The sequence below is a fragment of the Gobio gobio genome (assembly GCF_949357685.1).
Source record: "Gobio gobio genome assembly, chromosome: 22".
Classification (NCBI taxonomy): Eukaryota; Metazoa; Chordata; class Actinopteri; order Cypriniformes; family Gobionidae; genus Gobio; species Gobio gobio.
Genome location: NC_137118.1, coordinates 13,009,480 through 13,032,466, shown reverse-complemented (window position 1 = coordinate 13,032,466; position 22,987 = coordinate 13,009,480). Strand labels below are relative to the sequence as shown.

At 36.2% G+C, this 22,987-nt stretch overlaps 1 protein-coding gene across 1 annotated transcript in view; it reads right to left on the bottom strand.

The window, feature by feature from the left end:
• LOC307119161 (uncharacterized protein) overlaps positions 1-22,987 on the bottom strand; it is a 38,053-nt gene that overhangs the window by 6,604 nt on the left and 8,462 nt on the right. Inside the window, exons 7-20 of the mRNA XM_079805240.1 lie at positions 22,375-22,605; positions 22,005-22,214; positions 21,745-21,853; positions 21,435-21,584; positions 21,252-21,314; positions 20,957-21,139; positions 20,348-20,554; positions 19,678-20,236; positions 12,717-12,979; positions 5,420-5,538; positions 5,183-5,213; positions 3,177-3,380; positions 2,747-2,980; positions 178-2,618 (exon numbers count right to left, since the gene is read on the bottom strand). Of these exons, the coding sequence (XP_079661366.1) occupies positions 178-2,618; positions 2,747-2,980; positions 3,177-3,380; positions 5,183-5,213; positions 5,420-5,538; positions 12,717-12,979; positions 19,678-20,236; positions 20,348-20,554; positions 20,957-21,139; positions 21,252-21,314; positions 21,435-21,584; positions 21,745-21,853; positions 22,005-22,214; positions 22,375-22,605 (5,004 nt within the window). The remainder of the gene's footprint in view (positions 1-177; positions 2,619-2,746; positions 2,981-3,176; positions 3,381-5,182; positions 5,214-5,419; positions 5,539-12,716; positions 12,980-19,677; positions 20,237-20,347; positions 20,555-20,956; positions 21,140-21,251; positions 21,315-21,434; positions 21,585-21,744; positions 21,854-22,004; positions 22,215-22,374; positions 22,606-22,987) is intronic.

Here is a 22,987-nt window from a genome sequence, read left to right as displayed (position 1 = left end):
TTTCTGAAGGGGGAGAAACTTACTTAAGGATTTTTAGATATTTTGACTGCCATCCAGTCAAAAATGACTAATTAGGGCCCAAGCACTGATGGTGCAAGGACCCTCCTGAAATTGCTCTGTTTATTAAAAGTTAGTTTTCTGTTTTTAGAAGTAACAAGTAATCCATGATTCACTTACACGTGCATCCTGGATGTTCCCTGTGCACAAATTGATTTTTAGTCCCTCTTTTGTAGTTTTGGTCTCAAGAACACTCAACCCTTCAGATTTATCTGATCTTCCACCAGAGCTTGAGTGTTCCTGTCCTTCAAAGTCTCTAATACCATGGCTTTTGGGACCTTCAAATGCTTGGTTTCTTTGGCCATAGTTTCCATGGCCACTTCCATGATAGCCATTTCCGTTTCCACGTCCACGAACACTTTCACTTCCAGGATAGCCTTGTCCATGGTTTCTATACCCATGAGGTTTGGTTTGATTTGGTTGGGTCATTTTGGGGTTATAAGCAGCAAACTCCTTTCTGACTGCTTGAGTCATGGCATTCACAGTGCTGCCATTATTGTCAACCAACAGAATCTCAGTTAATGTGCCTCTGCGGTTACGATCTTCGATGTACTCACACACTTCCTTCGCGATTGATTCAGTGCAAAGATCAAGAGGACAACCAAATACCCCTGAACTAATGACTGGAATTGCAATGGAGGAGCAGTTTTTGATTGATGCCTGGTTCAAACTTTCCCTCACAGCACGTCTCAGGCGTTGCTCGGTGGTTCGTCTGTCTGAATCGCTGAAGCGAGGTCCAACAGCATGTACCACATATTTACAGGGAAGACGACCAGCTTCAGTGATGAAGGCATCTCCAGGTTTCAGACGTCCGTTTGCTTTTGTGTGTTGGTCACAATATTGCTGTAGACATGGTCCAGCAGCTTGAAGAAGTGCGGAAGCTACACCACCAATGTGCTTCAGATCTTCATTAGCAGCATTGACCACAGCATCAACGCTGAGCTTGCAAATGTCTGCCATCCTGACAGTAACGGTTACTCCACCTGGTATACGAACTTCACAAGAGACCTGGCCAAAATCTTTAACACTGCGTTCAGGAAATTCATCCTCTTCCTGTTCCAGCATGTAATCTTCCTGGAGCACCACCACAAATCTTTTTTCCTTCAACATCATTGAGAACATCATTTTACCCTGTTCCTTGAAGTACTTCTTTGCTCCTGCCTTTTTAATGGTCAGTGTGTCAGTGTAGATAGATTCTGTCAAGCTTTTAAAGAAAGTCATAGCTGGCTGGACAAATATACGCTCTCCAGACAGTTTGATCCAGGGTCTCTTTAAATCAAAACTCACTTTCACCTCATCAGACTTCATTAAATGCTGCCAGTCTTGTGATTTTCTGTGTTTTATGAATTCAACTGCTGCATTTGATTTGACACGAACTGTTTCTTCAATTCTAGTATGTTTCTCAATGAAACGTCCTAAGTTCGCACTGACCTCCATCACTGGTTCTCTGAATCCAGTCACTATTACTTTGTCTCTCTGTTTAGAAAAGTTTATAAACACAGATCTCTTTTTGGAAGTATTGAACAATTCTTGCAATTGTTTCTGGAGATCCTGCCACTCTGGCATTTGAAGGACACCCTGATCTTCTATAATGAGTTCTTTGGATATAAGAACCGTATTCACCCTCTTCTCTGCCTCAACAAGTGCTTTTTCTGTGCTCCCAATTACAGCAACATCTTCATTTTCGATTATGTAGACAGCAGTTATTCCATGAGATATAAAGAGATCTGTGGACATTTCATCACAATCCACTGATCTCAGGAACTCTAGGATTGAGCGGTCAATCTTTAAGGACTTCTGCTTCATTTGTAATTTCTTCTCAAGGACCCAATTCCTGAAGGCAAGAGTTTCTGTATGAAGACCTGATAAAACTAAGATGTTTATTTTTTTGTTGTAGTCAATGTGCAGGTGTGGAGAAGCAGCACTTTTCAGGCCATCTCTTTCAAGCAGAGAGTACATGGCCGGAGACATCTCCATATTATCTGTCACGCTGTTCTTCTCTCTCTCTATTTGATTTGTTGCTCTCTCCAAAATTTTCTCCATGATGGGTTTCAGTCCAGTTATCTCATGGGTCATCCCCGCCAGTGTCAGGATCCCTTTAGAGGCATCCATATCAGTGAAAACCTGATGTTTCACCAATTCCTTAACATCACTCTCCACTTTAGACCATAAGAGGTGTGACACCGGCCACTCAGACGTTGTGTAGTTTGAGATTATTTTCTTGAAGGCATCACAGGCATTCTTACTCCAGCCATCAATGTGTCTTCTGGTAACTCCTTTCTGTTTCAGTAATGCTGGATCAGGATTGAGCAAAGCTTCAGGTTTGTCCATGTTTATTTGGCAGAAGTGTGAGCTCATCTGGTCTTTAATAGATGAAATCTCCCCTTTCTTAAGGAGGAACTCCCTGATGGCAGGATGTACACTGACTGTAATGGGTTCAGGCAGCTTAAAATGTGGTCTGTTGCCACCAAACAAGACCGTATCCAGTGATTTAAAGTAGGGATATATCTTGACTGGAACATTACAGATGCTATTCTCTTGCTTCAAAATTTTCTCTTTGGCTGTAAAGAATGAAAGTTGCAGGTACAGAGAATCAATGCATTGATATTGGCAAAATTAGGTAAATATGAATTAGCAAATCTAGAACTATAACAGCAAAGACTACCATCAAATGCACAAGTGTTTATACCTTCTTCCTCCTTAAAGGTAATAATGGCTGCGTTTTCTGATGGAATTGTTTTAACTTCCTCTACTGGACCAGCATATTTCTCAAAATACAGTTCCAGCAGCATCTCGTTGTTGTTGGCGTCAGCAGGAAGATTCTCCACCCGAACACATGTGCTTCTCTCCAGTGCATGGGTGCTCAGATTCTTCTTCTTGAACTTTGGATGCGCCCTGCTGTCCTCAAGGAACTTTTCTGCATCTGTCAGAAACATTTTACAGAATTTGCCCAACTCATTTGATCAAGTCATAATAACATACAATATACCAGTAAAATATGAAGCATTGGGTTATCAAGATTAAGTTAAATTAAGTTTTGGGTGCAAAAAAGTCTTGACTAAGTGAAATAAGCTTTCATTATGATAAAAGGAACAGGTATATTTTATAGTAGAACTTACCACTGGGATTTTTAAACGTCACGACTGCTTTTCTTAATTCTGATATTAACTCAATGGTAAAGTCATTTTCAGAAAGACTGCTGATGTTCTCCACCAAAAGAGTCAAAACATCTTGTGTAATATCATCTGGAAGGTTCTCCAGGACCACAGCACCTGACTCTTGAGGCTTCTTCACATCCAAATCAGTTTGATGGGCACTTTCATCTTCAGGCAAAATAAAAGATACACATATTTATTATATGTCACTGCAGGTTATTTGTTGTGAAGTCACAAGTAGTGTCAGCTACAGTAACTAAAATAATATTTTGTATTTCTGTAAAATAATGTTTTGTATTATTTAGTAACTTAACTGATATCCTTACTTGGGGTGTCGCGATATGCCCGTATTGAAAACATGAAATATCGATATTGTGTTTATTAAGGGTGGGACAATATACCGGTATTGACAATAACTGTAATATTTCAAATTAATAGTACACAAAATAATCCAGCACCAGTACCTGGTGGACATCCCAAAGTACAATAAGTGGTGGTATTGCACCTTAACATTGCCATCTGTCATTAAAGCAGAAGTATGGGAGCTTTTTGGATACAGAGAAAATGACTCGCAGTCATTCCCAGTCTGCAGGACTTGCCAAACAACAGTAAGTGCAAAAGGTGGCAATACAAGCAACCTGTTCGCCCACCTCCACGTCCATCCTCCTGCGTATTTTTCCACAATACAGAGACTAAGTTCAGTTGTAATGATTGCTAGTCCTGGGGGAAATGTTACATTAACCTGTAAACTGCTGACACCTTTCTGTGTTTTATAATATTTACATTACATCCATTGAGGCTTTTAGTCCAAATGTGTGCTCATTCGGGTAAAAACGTATGGATTATCGTATGTTTACTTCAAATATCTTTAGAGAGGAATATTTTTGTTGTTCTTTTACCCAAAATAGGGGGAAGTGAGCATTTTGGGACGTTAAACTTTCACGTGTAATTTGTTTAATTTATACTCAACACCGGAGGGCGCCCTTGTGCATAAAGTCCACAAGTGAGACCCATAGAAGTATTACACTTCTGAAGTCCCAGGAAATCCCTAATATGGATCGCTGCAGCTGAATAAAATGCAGGTAGAGATGTTTTGACTGATTAAACATGAAGAGAATTAACACACCATTGTGACAGTATATGGTTGATCTGTGTTTTTCAAGCCATCTTGGTTATTTTATTAAGGATAATGTAGGCCTTATAATGCAATGCCAATCAACATAGCCATTATCACTGCAAAATAATAATAATAATAACAATTATATAATTTCTGCTTCATTCTGTGATAAGAAGCCACATCAGTTCACAGAAGGATCACTTAACTGACGCAGTAAAGCGATTTTGGAGTAAAATATGCTGTTATTCTCATAAATTGTATTATGACGCTGCGCTAAGCTAAAAACAGTTAGCAATTTATTCTCTAAATGAAATAGCATGGAAAATCACATAAGATGGTCTTATATCATAAAATGTTACATAAATCTTTAATTAATGATATGTCAGCAAGCTGCCAAATGTTTTCTTTTGAATAAGTCTACAATGTTTAAAGTCCAAAGGCTTCATGAACTATGTATTTTAATTTGGGTATGCCATTTCTTGGATTTGGGTTTCAACTGGGGACACAAGTTAACAGGTTGTGCATTAGTTGTGCTGTTAAAGCTGATTTATAACACTGTTGAACGTGACAGTATTAGGTTGTGTCAAAGAAGCCAGAAAAAAACACACAAAATAAAGCAAAGATGCATTTGATAGATAATTTTTTTTTGTTTTATGTTTCTATAGACATCACAATATATCATTACTGTGAATTCTTTTGGCCACGATAACCATGGTGTAAAAATCTGATATAGTGACAGCCCTAATCCTTAGCATTGAAAATGTGTAAACATCAGCAATAACAGTAAGATAACCTAACCCAAAAAAGGCTTGCTCGTAAGCACTCAGACACCAAAGTCCAGATGATTACTTACTCGGTTCCTGGTATCCACATGCCTGGTCCACCTGAAACACAAACATAAAGCATTTACAGTTCTGTAAATGGAGAACACTACTAAACAAGTAGAGTTACTCTCGCTCTACTCCAGTCTTCTTCAACAATATAGAGAATATTCATCTACATCTCAACCATAAAATGTAATTCATATTCATATTTGATTTATAAAGCCACTCATCCAATGAATTCTGCATTTTGTAACAAGTCTACTCACTCTTTGTCCAGTGCTGTCTGCCTGTTCCTCTACATCGCTGGGTTTGTACACTTTCAGCTCGATTTTCTGACTGTCAATAGTAATAATGTGTTTCTCCTGGGAGAGCACAGCATCTCGGACTAAAACACAAACAATCATACTTCGTCAGATACATTACAACACTTCAAAACAAAGAACATACCACAAAACAACACATTAAGTTATATAGGTCTATCATTTTATGTGATATTAGTACGTTTATTTAGTCTGCTACAGGCCCGTTTCTACGGGGGTGCTAAACACCCTCAAATGCAAGCAAAAGCACCCTCAGTTGATACTGTAATAATATTGGCGAAACCGGTTTGGCAGATTTGCATATTTACAGTGTGTTTTTGCAGTGGTGAGTAATGTAGCCAATAACAGATAGTTGTTGATCTCTTGAACGCGATCAGAATCTCACCGCTCAAAAAAAAGAGTTTTTAGGCTATTCAGTGCTGAGTTCAGGCTTGCGAAACCAGTCAAGACACGATGTAAGTAAGAGATTTGTTGTTGAAAACTTCATTTTTATAACGGAACTTTGTGAGATCGCGATGAACTGACCAAGCAACAGCATTTTAGTGATCAAATTTTCCACCTGAGACCCAGAATAGAGGTTTTTCCTCTGTAGAGAATTTTTTTTATCGAATTTCTCTGACAACATACAGTTTTAAGTCTGGATGAATATTCTTATGAAAATATTATTCCACATTTTTTTTACATTACATAGCTATTGTCCCAAAACACATTAATATGCAAATTAGACACATATTGCATTAAGTAAAATGGTACATCAAATTATTCTGTTACGTTATATCTTTCATAACATAAGCATAAAAATGTATCAGTGAATAAAAGAAAAATCCCATGGTTTATGTCTATTCATGTCGTTTAATTTTCTCAATAAATGGGTTCTGGTGTCCTCTACAGAGCAGAGAATATATTATATAACATAGAATTATTTCTATTTTATTTTTTTACTATCTATTTGTTTTTTATGCTCCAAAGGATGTAATCTCAATTCACAAAAACTTTGTTTCTGATTCTCAGGAAGATGACATGTTAAAATAGTAACGCATTAAAGCAATGTAAAGGCAGACTAATAGATTAATAGACAAACATTTGTAGCAAAATATCTTTGAACTTATAATTCTTGGTAAAAGTGATGACTTGTAAATAATCATACATTTCTCACACTTCTATGGTGGAGCCGTTGCTTAGCCTATCTGCACTTTACTAGAGCACCCTCAGTAATTTCAGAAGCACCCTCAGTGATATGATTCTGTAACCGGGCCTGGTCTGCTATGTTAATAAGTCACTTCTTTACTTTTCTTTAAATAGGTGGGGCACGTTGTAACATGACCATATGACAGCTTAAAATGGTATCTGATCTAACCAAACAAATATATATTATATTATCAAACTAAAATATTTTGTCAATAAAATACAATTATTAACTTCTTTCTAGGGCTGAACGATTAATTGCATTTGCGATAATATCGCGATATGCTATAACGCGATTTCATAACCGCAAAGGCTGCAATTACAGTCTGGTCACGTGACACGCGAGAGTAAAGTCTGCAGAAGAAGCATCAACTTGGCACGTTACACATAGCCTATCATATGCCTGGCCTAAAAGAAAAAAAAAACTATTTGTGTTTGATCTATCTAATATGGTGTTGTTCATACTATAGGCTACTATCATCTCTCCAATGATTCTGGATCGATTCTGAGCTTAGATTTTAACTGCAGGTGCGCGGTGGCGCTGCGTGTGTTTTAGAAACACCCGTATTCTGATTGCTTCCATTATATCTCTCTCACACACACACACACACACACACACACACACAATCACGCACGAACCATAAAATAATATTTCATAACGTTCGGAAAGGTTGACGGCGCGAATTGCAATGACATTCGCAGGCTTCTTTGCACAGGATAAGCGCTGTGAGAAACTGATGTCACGCTTACAGTGTGTTCTCGCCCGCCGGTATTTTCCTTACAAATGCTCAACGAAGGCTTCATGAGTAGTATGAAGCTGCAGACTCGGAGCCTGCTGCATCTACAGTCCCGCACCCAGAGTCCCGCATTCTCAGGCCCCTCGTTTTTCGAGACAGCGCCTTCTATCAAATTGGATCGGGTAAACAATGCAATTGCAATGTGAAGGATTCAGGCCGAAACGTGAGTATCATCAATTTTATTTAACACATTTATGTCTTAATCAAACCACTTTATAGCTGATCGATACACCAACATGAATAGCTCATTTAATATTTGTAAAGATAGTTTTTTCCCGAAAATATTTGTATAGCTTAGCTAGCCTTTAACCTTGGACTTTTTGTAGACAAGCCATGGTAAAATCCGATTAAAATTAAGGTAGACCAATTAAATACATCGAGTGTGTTAATATCAAAGAATCATCATTAATTTTTTAATCAGATTTACAGTTTGACCTTTTTTTTAAATGACCTTTTATCTTAAAACTATAAATTGAATCAACTGATGTCAGATGGAGTAATTATTTTACTTTATATAATTTATGTAGCCTACTTAAATGAGTAGCCTACTTATAAAACTTACATATTAAAATGAATCCATGTTAATTAAACTGTGATATGAAGTTGTTGATATGAAGGATCCTGCAAATGGTGAAATAACTGTATCTGAATATATAAATATTTGAATATATATATATATATATATATATATATATATATATATATATATACAGGGCTCTCAAGTCTCACGCATTGGGCGTGAGACACACGCATTTCAACCCGTTCACACGCTCACACGCCACACCTTGTATTTCTCATGCAGAGAAATTTCCAGGATAATGCCCACCAAATTGCGCTGCTATTAGAGGAATCAAGTGACTTCCACATATAGTGCTCAGAAGGCCCTGCCACGCACCAGCCAATCAAATAAAAAATACAGCTTCCGAACAGCCAATCAGAAAATAGCATTGCTGTATCCGGGTAAGATTTAGATATTCCCGCAACAACAAAGTTTACATTCTGCCACCTACTGGTGGTTTAGTTTAGTGTTTTCTTTCCAACATTTCTTAATTGTATATTCAAAAATATTCTTAATTTCATATTCAAAAATATTTAAAACAATCTCATAGAATTTTTCAGTGTAAATTATTTAATTTGATTGACAACAGCCCTACAGTGTCTTATTAATAGATCAAATTTAAGAATATAAAATGAAAACTGAAGCATTGCCTATATTTAATAAGATTATGGGAAAATGCCCTTCATAAAAGGTAAAAATATCAAAAAGATATGCAGATTTAAATATCTCAAATCTGATTGAACACTGGTGAGACTATTGCTTCAGAATAAATTATATTTACAACACAGTAAATTCTGCAAAAAAATATTCCAAATTATTATGGATTATTAATTTACCTCTTCCCTGACATCTTTCTTTGAAATAGAGAAATGCAAGAATTAATACTATGCACACACACACACGCACGCACGCACGCTAGGGTGACCACCTGTCCCGCTTTGCGTTGTACCGCACAGCATTTTCACCCCTTGTCCCGCATGTCGCATATTGAGAAAATGTCCCGCATTTTCACCAGTCTATTGATTTTTAATGATCATATTGAGAAAACATGCATGCGTTCTTTTGCCTTTTTAAGAAAGCTTTTTATTTATTATTTTTGCGGCATCGTTTTTCACCTATATTTAACAGCGCTTCGTCAGAAGTAACATCCCGCCTTAAAGCCATTTTTTAAACCATATCCAATGGTTGAAAAGAAAGGAGTAAACACGGTCACTGGTAGGTTGTGACGGCTGTCAATCAAAATGTGGAGCGGTGATTCGTTCTATGTGTTCCCTGTCAGAAAACGATATAAATAAATAAATAAATGCAGTTCTGTATACACATTTTTTTTATATATATATATATATATATATAAGATTAACTAATTTAATGTTGTTTTATTTGTTTCATTATTTATTTAGTTGGATTTTAGTTGCACTTGGTCAGAACTGTTTCAAAAGTAGTTATCTGCATGATGCCTGCTGCCTTTGGGCTCAGTGATGTTGAATTTAAGATTATACAACAGTTTCAGGTTATGTTTTAGTGTTGGTAACATGTCCCACATTGTCCCACACAAACTTAGTAATCGTCCCACATTTGGTTTGTTTGATGGTGGTCACCCTAACGCACGCACACACACACACACACACACACACACACACACACACACACACACAGAAATGTTAAATTAAATTAAATACAAATATTATTATTTATTTATTTATTTATTTATACAAATTAGTGTCATTTTTCAGATCAGAACCCCCACCCAAACCCCTGCTGCCGTCGCCAAAATCTCACTCTGAACTCAGTTCAAAACTTGAGAGCCCTGTATATATATATATATATATATATATATATATATATATATATATATATATATATATATATATATATATATATATATATATATATATATATATATATATATATATATATATATATATAAATGTATATAATATGAATAAGAAATAATGTATATAAAATAACACTAACAATAACAATAATTTTTGTTTGGCCCACAGGATGTTCTCAATGGGAAACCAAAGTGTTTCCCCCAAAGCCACGTGTGCCAGTCTACATGGACTATAAGCAACAGCAGCCATTCTTTTTGAACACCTCAAAGCTCTGCTGGATAAGTCTAAAACTCAACTGAACTTCACAGATGAAGTGGAGTTAATTTTTAGTTTTCTTTTCCTGAGGTGGGCCCAAACATGTTTGTCAATTGAATTGTTTCTATTATTGCCATTCATTTATTTATTGATATGGACAGGCCATCATTAATGGCCTATGTGAGATGCAGGCATTGTCCTGGCAGGAGCTGAGGAGGTGTTCCTCAGTGGTCTTACTTATCACCCTAGGTATGCTTGTAATTTGCATTTGCAAAAAATATATAATTTATTATTACACAATATTTTTGACAATGGCAATTATTTTAGTGAAGTCGAGGAATTTGACTGAGCGATTGCCAAACGAATGAAAAAACAGTCACCTACCAGAAAGTAAAGTTATTATTTTACCTTATGCAATTGAAGATGAAAAGTAAAGTCACTAACAAAATTCTTTCTTACTTTTTTGTTTTCTTTGTCCTTTTTACAGCAACATGGTGTTTAGGTGATCGTTAAATAAAGTACAGAATTGTTTATTATTGGTGATTTGTCTATTCTTATTTGAGTTAAGCTTTGCATTGCATTCAAAATATCAAAAAACAGGGTTTGTAATGTTAGCATGGTATGTTAATTAGACCATTAGCATAGGTTGAACTGAAAGAAACATTGGAATTTGAATTAAAAAAACATTGAGGCAATATAATAATCACACAATATTAATATTAATAATAAGATAGTTCAATCTGTAATTGTATCTCTTCCATCAGTAATTTTCTTTCAATTAGGCTAGCCTACCACCCACACTCAAAAAATAACTAATGGGTAATTTGTAAGTCAGAGAACACAGTGTGTTTTTTGGCACATGCACTGAGCAGGGAACGCAAATATGTTATTTTGTTATTATTTTGTGTGAATTTATTTGGAAAACTTTAAAAGAAGCGAGACCGTAATATTGCATCCGGAGTCTGAGAATGCGGGACTCTGTGTGCAGGTGTTATACGATCTTCCGAACAGCAGGAGGCGCTGTCTCGAAAAACGAGGGGCCTGAGAATGCTGGACTCTCTCTATGGCTCTGGGTGCGGGACTGTAGATGCAGCAGGCTCCGAGTCTGCAGCTTCATAATGTTGGGCTTCATTCATGTCGTTAGAAACTCACTGACAGAAGGCTTTCCATTTCAAATGCTCACGCGGCGCATTGTGAAGAGAGCTTGCGAGCACGCGTCTGTGCGCGTCTCAGAATGCTTTTATGACGCAAAATTAATGTAAACACCATCAGTAATGTCTTAATGAATTAAACAGACAGGGCAAAAACATCTTATATTTCAAAAGAGATCTGTGCATTAGTGCGAATGCAGGTCTCCCGCTGTCTATGATGTCATGATTAATAATCAAACAGTAAAGCTGAGAAAGAGAAAAATCACTCACAGTTCAGACACTCTTAAATACTGAAAGCACTCTTTGTTCATTGTTTGTAATATGTTTTTTTGTTTCTCTTTATGATTTACTACTTTGTTTTGCAGCTATATTAGTTTATATATTTAAAATTATCAACATGCAATTGTTTTAATTAAAATGTTATAATGTGTAGTTATTTTAAAAAGCTTATAATTACATATATCATAATAAAAAAACATTAATTATTAATATTAATCTTATTAATTTATTAAAAACTTAAAAATTAAAAAGTTCAAGAATTGTTTTGTAATCGGATCGTGACTCCCAGAATCGGAATCGGATCGTGAGGTACCAATTAAAGATTTCCACCATTACTATACAATAATGTATACAGAAGATAAAGAGTTTAAAAAATAATTGCATATTAAATCGCAATCGCAATATTGGTTAAAAAAATCGTTCAGCCCTACTTCTTTCATATAAAATAATGTAATTTTTTAATAATTAAAAATAAACTAATTTTTGAGCATGACAATAAACACACTGCAAAACACAGCTATACATAGTTCAAAACATAATAATAATGAATAATTTCTGAACATTTGAATTCTATCTCGTTGTTTCTCAAAATAATTCATAAAATAATAGAATAGAATAGAATAGAATAGAATAGCAAAGTTAGGTGCTCATTGTAAAGCAGTGTTATTGACATGCCCCGCCTGCCTTCTGCTGGTAGACTACTGTACAGTAGACTACTGACTACTGTCTTTAACATTTGAGAACTATCTCAACTGTTAAATAGCAGATATTAGATTAAAATAATATCAGATTTGTCTAATTTTAAATAAACTCAAAAACAGAGATGAAACATTAAATTTGATATGGTTAAATAAATGTTCATATCTTCAGAAGATTTGGATTTTGCCCAAATTCTTTCTCTATATAGTATTGATATGGAAACTAGTAAATACACTAAGTTTCGTCGTGCTGGCATGGGTGGAAAGTTGTAAACCATGCGTGTTACAACTATCCCTGCGTTACTTTGTTCCCCGTTCTCTCCTAGGCTAGCCTACTTCGTGAGTTTGTAGCAATTTTCTAGACAAAGACACTTTTTTAACCTAAAATGACCGTAATTGTCTTGATAGCTTGATTACATTGATAAATAACACAAAAAGCGTTGTTTTGTTAACATATTATGCAAATGCTATGTTTAGCACTTACTGTCAGGTGATTTGAACAGAATCGTAGCAGAGTTGTTTTCATATTCCACGACGCAGTCTCCTCCCTGAGATTTCTTCTTGCTCTGAAAGTGAATCTGAAGTTTATTTTTCACACTTTTAGCGTTTTCAGCCCCCCAATCTCCCTCGACAATGATGGGATAATATTCGTCGTCCATCGTGATCCTTCTGGACAACGAGGAAATGGCTTGCGAGTCCGTGTATATATAGTTGATCACGCCCTCCCGCTTATTTTCACTTTCGTTTCTACGTCAGTTTACTGTGAAACCGAGAGTGTGGCGAAACTTAGCTTATTTACTAGGCTAGTTGCCATAGCCTATCAACACTCGAAGAAATTGTGCTAAAACTAAAAAATCTTTGGAAGATATCAGTGAACATATATTAGCAAAAGTAGCCTACATTTCTTACTTAAGTACATTTTTCATCTCTGTTTGTTTTTTGGGTTTGTGTGTGTGTGTGTGTGTGTGTGTGTGTGTGTGTGTGTGTGTGTGTGTGTGTGTGTGTGTGTGTTTGTGTGTTTGTGTGTTTATTTCAAATTAGACAAATCTGATATTACTTTAATCTAACCCTGGTGAAAAAAGTATACTTTATTGTATTTCAAATAAATTCCCTTTTCATCTTTAACCCCGAACGGTGTTGCCTCCAGGCAACATAGTCTATTTTAGTTTATTTTTAATACAATGAAACACCAATTTATTGGTCAAACCTATTTTAGGGAAGAAGAACTCAAATACTAATCAATGAAAGTGTTTCAGCACATGTGCACAGGTCACATGGCTCCATAGTTTCTCCAATGGAAAGTGCATTTTCCACTAGTTTCCATCCAGTTAATCACCCACAAAAAAATATGAGTCACCTTCACTGGTAAGTAAAGAAGTATTTTCAAGAACTTGACATTATATATCATCAAATGTTTTAGAGTAAATTTTAAAATTTATTTAAAATTTATTATTTATTTAAATTTATTATAATTTATTTATTTAAAAAAAAGGATTATCCACAGTATTGACAATGAATGGTGTTTCAAGGTAAACTGGGCTCCCTGTACTGGTCATTGCATTATTGCGAATTCCAGTGTGACGAGTGAGCGATCGGTTGTGGGTGGTGGGAGGGACAGTAGAAATCTCGTTCCAGGACCGGGGCCCTTAGGGAAGACCCTAGGTCCTCCAGGTCTCCCGTGCAAATGTCAATATTCACATGCAAAACTGATATTATTACTTTTTGTTGACTACATCTTTGCATTTCAACATCTAAAGACAATGTTCACAATTAATATTAGCAGTTGCTTTGCATTTTTTTCTGAAAAAAATTAAGATTAATATATATTTATTTATCACAAAATCTGAATGTCCTGCACCGATGGCGCCCATGTTGGGTTTAGGACAGGCTGACTAATTGAACACAGAAAACCAAATCATGTGACCAGCAACTCAAGACAGACCAGGCTATGATAAATGATCAAATTATTTGATGAAAAAAATCTTTCTTATGGCCAAAACAAGACACTAAAGAGTATGTAACTTGTGGTTTTGCGTTGCCTGTTTTAGGGTTAATTTAATAAGTTGTTGAAATGAATACTTTGTTAGCTAACTGCGTACATTTCTGAAATACATAATTTGGACAGTCACCTCTGATAACAGATCACTCTAAAATTGTAATGTAGACACATGCATTTTCAGTAAAGCTGCTTTGAAACTATATGTAATGGGAAAAGCACTATACAAATAAATGTGAATTGAATTGAATCATGTGCTGAAGGAAAGCATCATCGCAGTAAGTTCAACAGTAATCATAGCAAAAAACACTTTGAACCACTTGGTTTCACAAGTTCACACTTGCATATAATTTATAAGAGTAAATTTAAATGCGTATTTGGCGTGCTGTCCGGGGGGAGGGTTTCAAGCTCGGAATTCATTGATGAAAATACTTACGTTTTTTCTGAAGTTCCTAATGGAAGGCAATGGCATAAAAATCCACTGGAAGACAGCTAAAATACATCATCTACATTTCAAAATTTCTTGAAGAAAGAAGGAATTTGACAGTAGCCTATACCAAAGACACACTAAATTAACAAAACATTGATTATGCGATCAAAGTTAGCTGATGCAAAAATTCTGGGCCGAAGCACAGTCAACATAGTCTGGTTAAACCCAGCCTGATCTGCCTGCGATTTGATTTCACCCTGCAACTCAGTCTGGAAACCTGTACATTAATTTCTACTGCTTCTGCTACACTTTTGCGGGAACCAATCACAGACTGGCTTATCCACCTGGTGCGCTATTGGCGGGTTTAACACGATAACGGATAGAGAAGTGATGGGTGGTTGCCCGTTGATCACGCCTCGTGGTCTGATTGGTTGAAGGACTATCCAATTGCATACAGAGTCATTTGAATTATGTTCGTTTATCACGCCTCTTGTGGTCTGATTGGTTGAAGGACTATCCAATTGCATACAGAGTCATTTGAATTATGTTCGTTTATCACGCCTCTTGTGGTCTGATTGGTTGAAGGACTATCCAATTGCATACAGAGTCATTTGAATTATGCTCGTTGTTCACGCCTCTTGTGCAGTAGAAAATACAGAGCAGACTCCCCAGACCAGTGTTCAATCTTAAATTGAGCTTGGTCTGGTGATAACCAGACAACCGTCAACAGCTTTGTAGCTGAGAAACAGAAGTCCAAAACGAAATCTGTGAAAGGAATGACTCCATTTGAAGCCTGGACAGGTGAGAAACCAAAGGTTGATCATCTGTGCATATTTGGATGCGCTGTATACGTGCATGTTCATTTCGTAATATTTACGTTGTTATATTTTTGTAATATGGATTATTTTCTTGCCCAATTTTCTGAGGAGGCATTTCCACCCTTGTCTCTTCGGAAGAAACGTCTTTGGGAAGAACCTGTTTGCGTAAATTAATTATCTCTACTCACAACACAGTGTCACAGTACAAACAAGGAAACTGGTGCGAGGACTCATGTGCAGAGAAATGAATATTTATTTAACAAAAAACAAACACAAAACAAAACCCACAATGGGGCAAAACACATAATCAGAAAACATCGTCAACAAATCACACACGTATACAGTTCTTCCGAAAGTGGTCCTAAGGTTTCTAAGAGATGAACTTGTATAACTTAAGGACCAACCTGGATCTACATCGAGTTACTATTTACCTTCTGCTACCTATTGCTTTGTCCAAATTTCATCAGCAGCGTCTCCTTGCTTTGAAACTGTCCTACATCCATAGTTTCTCACCTCATAGGACACTTTAATAGAACAACAGTGATATCACTATCATAATCTCTTGTAATGTGTGTTGGTTCTGTTTCATGTTCATGTTTCATGTTCTTATCTTGTTTTCCCATCAGTCATGTTTCCTGGTTTTGTCATGTAATCCTGCCATGTGCCCTCATGTGATCATGTCATGTGCTTCGCTTGTCCTCATGTGTTATGTTCTCATTGGTTGTTTTAGCCATGTGTTCTTACAGGGGCGCCGCTAGCAATTTTGGGCCCAATATGAAAGAATATGAGGTTGGGCCCCCTATGCACCCATTCCACACCAAACATACAATTACACGAGCTCGCTCATTTCGCTCAGCACTGCTCGCTCAGCCCAGAATGCCCTTGCTGGTTCGAAAATATGTGAAATAAGTAGGGCTGCCCCCGACTAAAGTTTTTTCTTTACTCTACTAGTAGTTGTTCATTTAAGCCATTCGTCGACTAAGCTTTTTTTATTAATTTAATTACATAATTATATAATTATACTGAGAGAATTCTAAACCATATCCTAATGAGCGTTTGCGTAATATATTACCCTATTGTGCACTCATAAAGCTTGGCACAAACAACCGGCAAATGATTATGAATGTGTCAAAAATAGAGAGGAGATATTTTAATTGTTTATTTATAAACTATAGAGTTTTCTGTGTCTATGCTGATTTGCCATAATAAATAATTTCTGACCCACTCCATGTCTTCCGACATATTGCACATCTTATGATGTGTCCTTTCTTACTCGTGCTGTTCACTTTTCATAATCAACATAGATGAAATAAAAAAAATTACAAATTATTTAAACATAAATATGAGACTAAATACATTTTCTTAATGGCTACATAAAGTATAGTAGCCTACAGTAGACTCTTTGGTAGATTTATACTTTTATACATGTATACTTTTTTATTACATTACTACTAGGCCTACTAATAAAACCGATCTCTGGGGGCCCCAAAAGTGCATGGGCCCTTAGAATCGTTCCCTGTAACCCGCTGTTGTGAGTGTTTGTCCTGGTTTAAGTAGTGATGAGCAGACCGAGGCTTTGTGAAGCACTGAAACAGTTGAAGCAAATTATGTGGCATATTGTGTCGAAGTTTCGAAACAATCCGACACCCTTCTCTATGATGACACCTAGTGGTGACTTGCATGTGTTGATCTGAAATAACCTTGACGATCCATGTAAAAAAAAAACGTTTTTAACATCTGTCTGACAACTACACGATCTTGGTTTTGTAACCTGTAGCCTCCTCATTGTGAATAACTATAGGTTTTTTGGTCATGAAAAATGAAGATTCATAAAAATAAATAAAGCCACAATGTGTCACATTTGTTACATAACATTTTTATTCAAAAATATGATTTGCTCTGCTGTTGAAGGACTTAGCCGACTTCTTTTTTTACATATAATTCCTTTGAAAAAATCCTCTCACAAGGGTCACTTGTTGCTGGCATGCACAAATATTTTTTAGCAAGTACATACAAATGAGGGAAAATCACTACTATCATAAAATCTCTCTCCTCTCACAAAAACCCACAAGGTGAAGATGGATTAACTTCACTTTTAAACTGTGGGAAATTAGGTTCATACAGATGTGTGACTGTGTGGTTCGTTCACTCAAACCCAGTTTCGACAGGCAGTTTCCAGATTAAACACTTGAAGCTTCATTTAGCCATAATCACGTGACATGGGTGTTTCGAATTACAGTTCGGAGCAGTGTTTCGAAACATCTGCACTTCGGGATTTCGACAAAGAGCTGAAATGTCAGTTTCGCATCAGCCATCCCTAGGTTTAAGTCAAGTTTGTTCCTCGTTCAAGTCTGTTCATGCTTCAAGTCATTGTTTGTGTTGTATCTGTTCACGTCTGTAAATAAACTGCACTTGGGTTCATCAATTCAACTTGCCTCCAGTGGATCTTACGTTACATCTCTATTTTCCCCCAAATAGTTCCACAATAATATTAACTGCATTCTTTCCTTATTTGATGACTCAGGAAATGTTTCAACTTGTGGGCAATTTATGACTTACAAATTGACTTTTTCAATTCCTCCAAGAGTTTAATACAGGGGTTAAAGCGGCCTCACCTGGGTTAATTCACATTATTAAAAGTCACTCAGTTACAATACAATCTGCTTTACTCTTGGAAAGAATTAATTTATTGTTTAAAATGTACCAATAGGCATATTTGCCCATTTTTTTAAAAATTTAAAAGGAACATTTCTCCAAGAGGAAAGTTCTATTGGAGGTCCTTGAAGATAGATTGGTAAAGGGCCTGTTTTTTACCTGGAAAATACTGCATTTCCAATAAGGCAAATTAAATACTTTTAACATTTTACATAAAATATACCATGTAAATTCTAATATTTCTAAATATCTGGACATTGACAGCTCATGGTCTTTTTGTAAACAAGCAAAGGACACATTTGCACATCTGTTGTTTGGTTGCCCTATATCCAAACAATTTTGGTCTGTCCTAGGTTCTCACATATTTGATTCTGCCAGTGTTACACACTCATTATAATGATAATAAAATTAGACCTCTGGAGTATATCGATTTTTTATTATTATTATAATTGAAAAATCATTCATTCATAAGGAAACAGTGTGCAAACAGTATTCCATCCTATCCTCGTTTTAAAATGGAATTGAACTCACTTCTTAAATCACTTTATTGTACAAAGAATAAAAGACCCTAATATTCCTAAAATATTATGAAGAAATATTGCATGAAAATCCATGTATTTAGAAGCTTTAGTGTATCAATGTCTATATGTAATTGTATTAATACAATTGTAGTATCTGTGTCATTGTGGTGTCATTGTGCAACTTGTGTTTTGGTTATATTTTTTATAAAACTTTTAGATTCTTTTTTTCTATATTTAATTCTAACTGATGCACTGTTTTTACTGTACCAATATATTTTTATGAACCCTTTTTTCCGTCTGTTGTGCAATCAGCCCATTTCACGGTGTTAAAGTCAACATGTAGGATTTTTACTAGTGGTAATGGACTAACGAAATGCTAATTTTTAACCGTTTTTACCATACCAATGGACTCTTGAGCTTTGCACATATTATTACTGTTGAATTCATTTAATAGAACTGTTTCTCGCTGCCATGAAAATTATGCTTTAAAACTAAAATTTGGGCATCGCATGTTAATGGTCTAACAATAAGTCCAAAATTTGGAATTCATTTGACCATTATCTCTTGTATAAAGTCCATAGCTTTAATGCACCCTCTATAATGGCCAAGAAAGAGAGCGGGATCATTTCCATTGTTTTGTGGTGATTCCATTGTGTTGTGGCTTGTTTCCGCTGTGTTGTGGCTAGATTCTGTGTTGTTAACTTGTAATTGCTTTCTTGATTTTCGTTGTGTTGTGCACTACTAGGCCACCATAGTCTCAGCCTGGGTGGCCTAGTAGTGCACAACACAACGAAAATCTGACAGGATCTTCTGATGTTATGGTCCTAGGTGTTGACTCAGTCTCTGTGGAATTCTGCTTCTTGGTCAGTTTGAATGAGGTCCTCTCAGGTCCTACAATGTTTTCCCAGTCTGAAAGGGTTTTGAGCTGCAGCAGCAACTATGGACAAGAACAAATACATTAATAACTAATCTTTGTACATGATGGCCTTTTAATCAATGTCTAAAATATGACATTCTCACCTTACAGATCTTCTCTAATCAGTTTAACCCTCGTTGCCCCTCTTCTGGCCTTATTGTTAACTAAATCAGCCTCATACTCCTCATTATTAATCTTGATTCTCACTGAAGGTCGCTGGTTCTGCAAGGCTTGTTCCAGCTCAAAATTTGTCAGCACATCAAAGTTTTTGACACTGTGTCCATCCTCCTGATATTTCCACTTAACCATACTGCTGATCATAAATGCCATATTTCTTTCATCTTCATTTCTTTCCACCTTGCGGATCATGTCCCGAATTCGACTCTCTGCACTGTGAACGTCTCTTGTCAGTCCCTCCAATGTGACGACAGAGCCTTGGCCTTTTTTCTCAAGTTGGACACTGACTGTGAACTCCCTTTGCATGGCATTCAGCATTTCTACTTCCTCCTTGGTGAAATGAGCAATGGCTGGATCACGGATTGGGATGGTCCTAAGCTCCCGTACTATGAAGCTGTTGATCATGTCCTTGGCTTCCCTCAGGTCCTCTGGTGTCTCGCCACACAGTTGGAACACAGCTGGCTCAATTTCCTCAACCACCATCACAAACTCTTCATTTGTTGGAGATTATGATAGCAAGAAAACAGTGATCAATTACTGTTTATTAAACTTCTTTACACAAATAGGAGGAAAAAGCATTATTTTTATTATTGTTTACTGACCTTTCATATTGGTAAGCAGACCTTTACCCTCTTCTACTTTCCCACCAGATCTTCTGACCATGCTTTGGTGGAAGTCTGCCACCATGCTCGTCTGGAATATAAGAAACTTCACAGACTTGACATGCACCGGTTTCTTTTTCTTCACAAAGTCAACAACTGCATCAACCATTGCATCTGCAACATCAGTGGGTTTTGCACCACCCTGACCTAAAGGGTTAGAGACAAATCAGTGAAATAGAGAATAATTCACAGAAAATGTCAAAACTGTTTTATTAACCCTTATAATCCCTTACGCATACCTCGGGTCTTTAGTGACCTGACTACCCTACTCCTGATTTTTTTTTTTTTATTAGACATCAACATTTTCAGTATTCCTGAATCAATTTATTAAAAGCAATATATCATGGAAAAAATATATAAAATAATTGTTTTCCCATTCATTTTTTGAAACAAATTCTACAGGGTTTAAGACCCAAATATATGATAATGATTTACGAAACATTCATGCATTTTTAGGGTCTAATTAACAAAAAGTAAATAAGAAAAATGCCATTATGTAAAAAAAAAAAATAATAAATAAATAAAATAAGACCACACAAAGTGTCTTACCGGTGCCAAGAGCTGGGAAGGCAACAGAAATAATCTGGCGTGACTCGCATAGCTTCAGAACAGACAAAACGGTTTCCTTAATTTCGGATGGACCACTGTGTCCAATGATATGGATGATCTTTCCACATGGCAGGCGCCCAGCTGAGGTCACAATCTCTGTTTGCTGCATGTTTGATGATCCCACTGTTGGAAAAAGCGGGTTTACCAATCACTTCTAAAGTTCATTAGATCTCTCTGAAGTATTCAAAAAGGTAATGTCCATGAAAAAGAAATGTACATTTAAAAGAATACAAACCAATCTGTGCACATTCTTGTTCCACTTGTGATCCAGCAGCATCTAAAATGGCCTTTGACACTCCTGGATTACAAAGAGAAATTGACAGTTACATTACCATTCTCTTCAAATGTGAAATAAATCGTAATGAAATGGAGATGCATTCAAATAAGCAAGACAATGTGTGTGTGAAGATGGATTAACCTGATTTCAGAGAAAATGTCTTATTTGAGGAGTTGACAATTGCATCAGTTTTTTCTTTAGTTATGTCTCCTGATGAAACCTTCAGAGTCACTTGACCCAGCTGCATAGTGTGCACCCCAAGAGAGGGAGAGGAGACTTTGTCAACCAGCCCTAGAGGAAAAACACAGAGAAGATGAATGGAAACGGTTTTATTTTGTCACTATCCTAAATGTATTCTGTGTATTCGGATATACTTTTTATCAGAATACATATTTTAACAGAAATGTATTTAAAAGACAAGTGTGATGTACATCAGATAAGCAAGTGTTACCAGAGGTCTCAGCTGACTTGTCAGAAATATTTATTTTAGGCATGACGTTTCGATGTGCTCCTTGTGTGACGGGACCCTGAATCCCATGTCTTAAGTTGCTGGTAAACAACTAACAGATAAAGCACAAAAATATAGAAGATAACATTAACTTGAGAAACTATGGTCAATTGTTTAGATATTATTTAGATACTGTGTGTAATGGAAAAAAAACGTGACTTTTTGTTTTTTATGGTTCTTGAATCTATTTTTCCTTCACTCACCTGTATGCTCTCCTTGTCAGAAGGGTGCACAATCACAGTTACCTCTCGAAGACTTGTACAATTAAATTCCTGGACTTCTGTCAGCATGATTCTGGCCACCAGATCTTTAGGAAAGCCAAGATTCCCAGTGCCGATCACTGGGAAGACGACTGAAGCCATTCTCCGGGTATCTGCTTTTTTCAGGCAATCTCTAATGATCTGAATGAGTACCTTTAACAATTTGAATAAATATCTCTATTATCATCTTTAAATAAGTACCATCCAAATAAATAAATGGAACCTAAATATGTAGCACATAATTTAATCAGCCAGCAGCAACACAGTTAATGACAATTTAGTTAAATTTCAATGACAAAATTGTTATTCTCACCCTATCTTCTGAGCCTTGTTTCCAAAATGGACAAACTACATGGAAGACTTTTTGACATTTCAGTCTATAGCCATCTGTGATGACCATATCACCATAATTGACATTGCTTGAGCGAGCAGCTGTGGTGATTTCTGACTGGAGCTGATGACCAGCAGTCTGAAGGAGTGCTTTGGAGACGGCACCTTTACTGAGGTCCAAGTCCTCCGATATAGTGTTTACAATGATATCAGCCTGCAGGAGAAACAAAGGAGAGACATCTTTTGGATGAAGTGGTCACCAATGATTAACATTAAATAATTAAAATTATTCACTTTGATCTATAATGTATGCTGGTACAAAAATGCACATTAGTGTTAATAAATAAGGCTTAAGAATAAGATGTTTTGCAGTGAATTTTGTTTTGTCTTATCTTCCAAAAGAAAATAAGAAAAAATTACTTGAGAAGCAACACTGCATAACATGTTAAACCTTTTTCCAGAGAATGTATCTTTAGGGATAGTTCAGTCGGGAATGAAAATTCTGTTTTGAAATGACATGAGGGTGAGTAAATGATTACATACTTTTGCTTTTTGGATGAAATATCCTTTTAATTAAAATTATATAACTGGCAGAT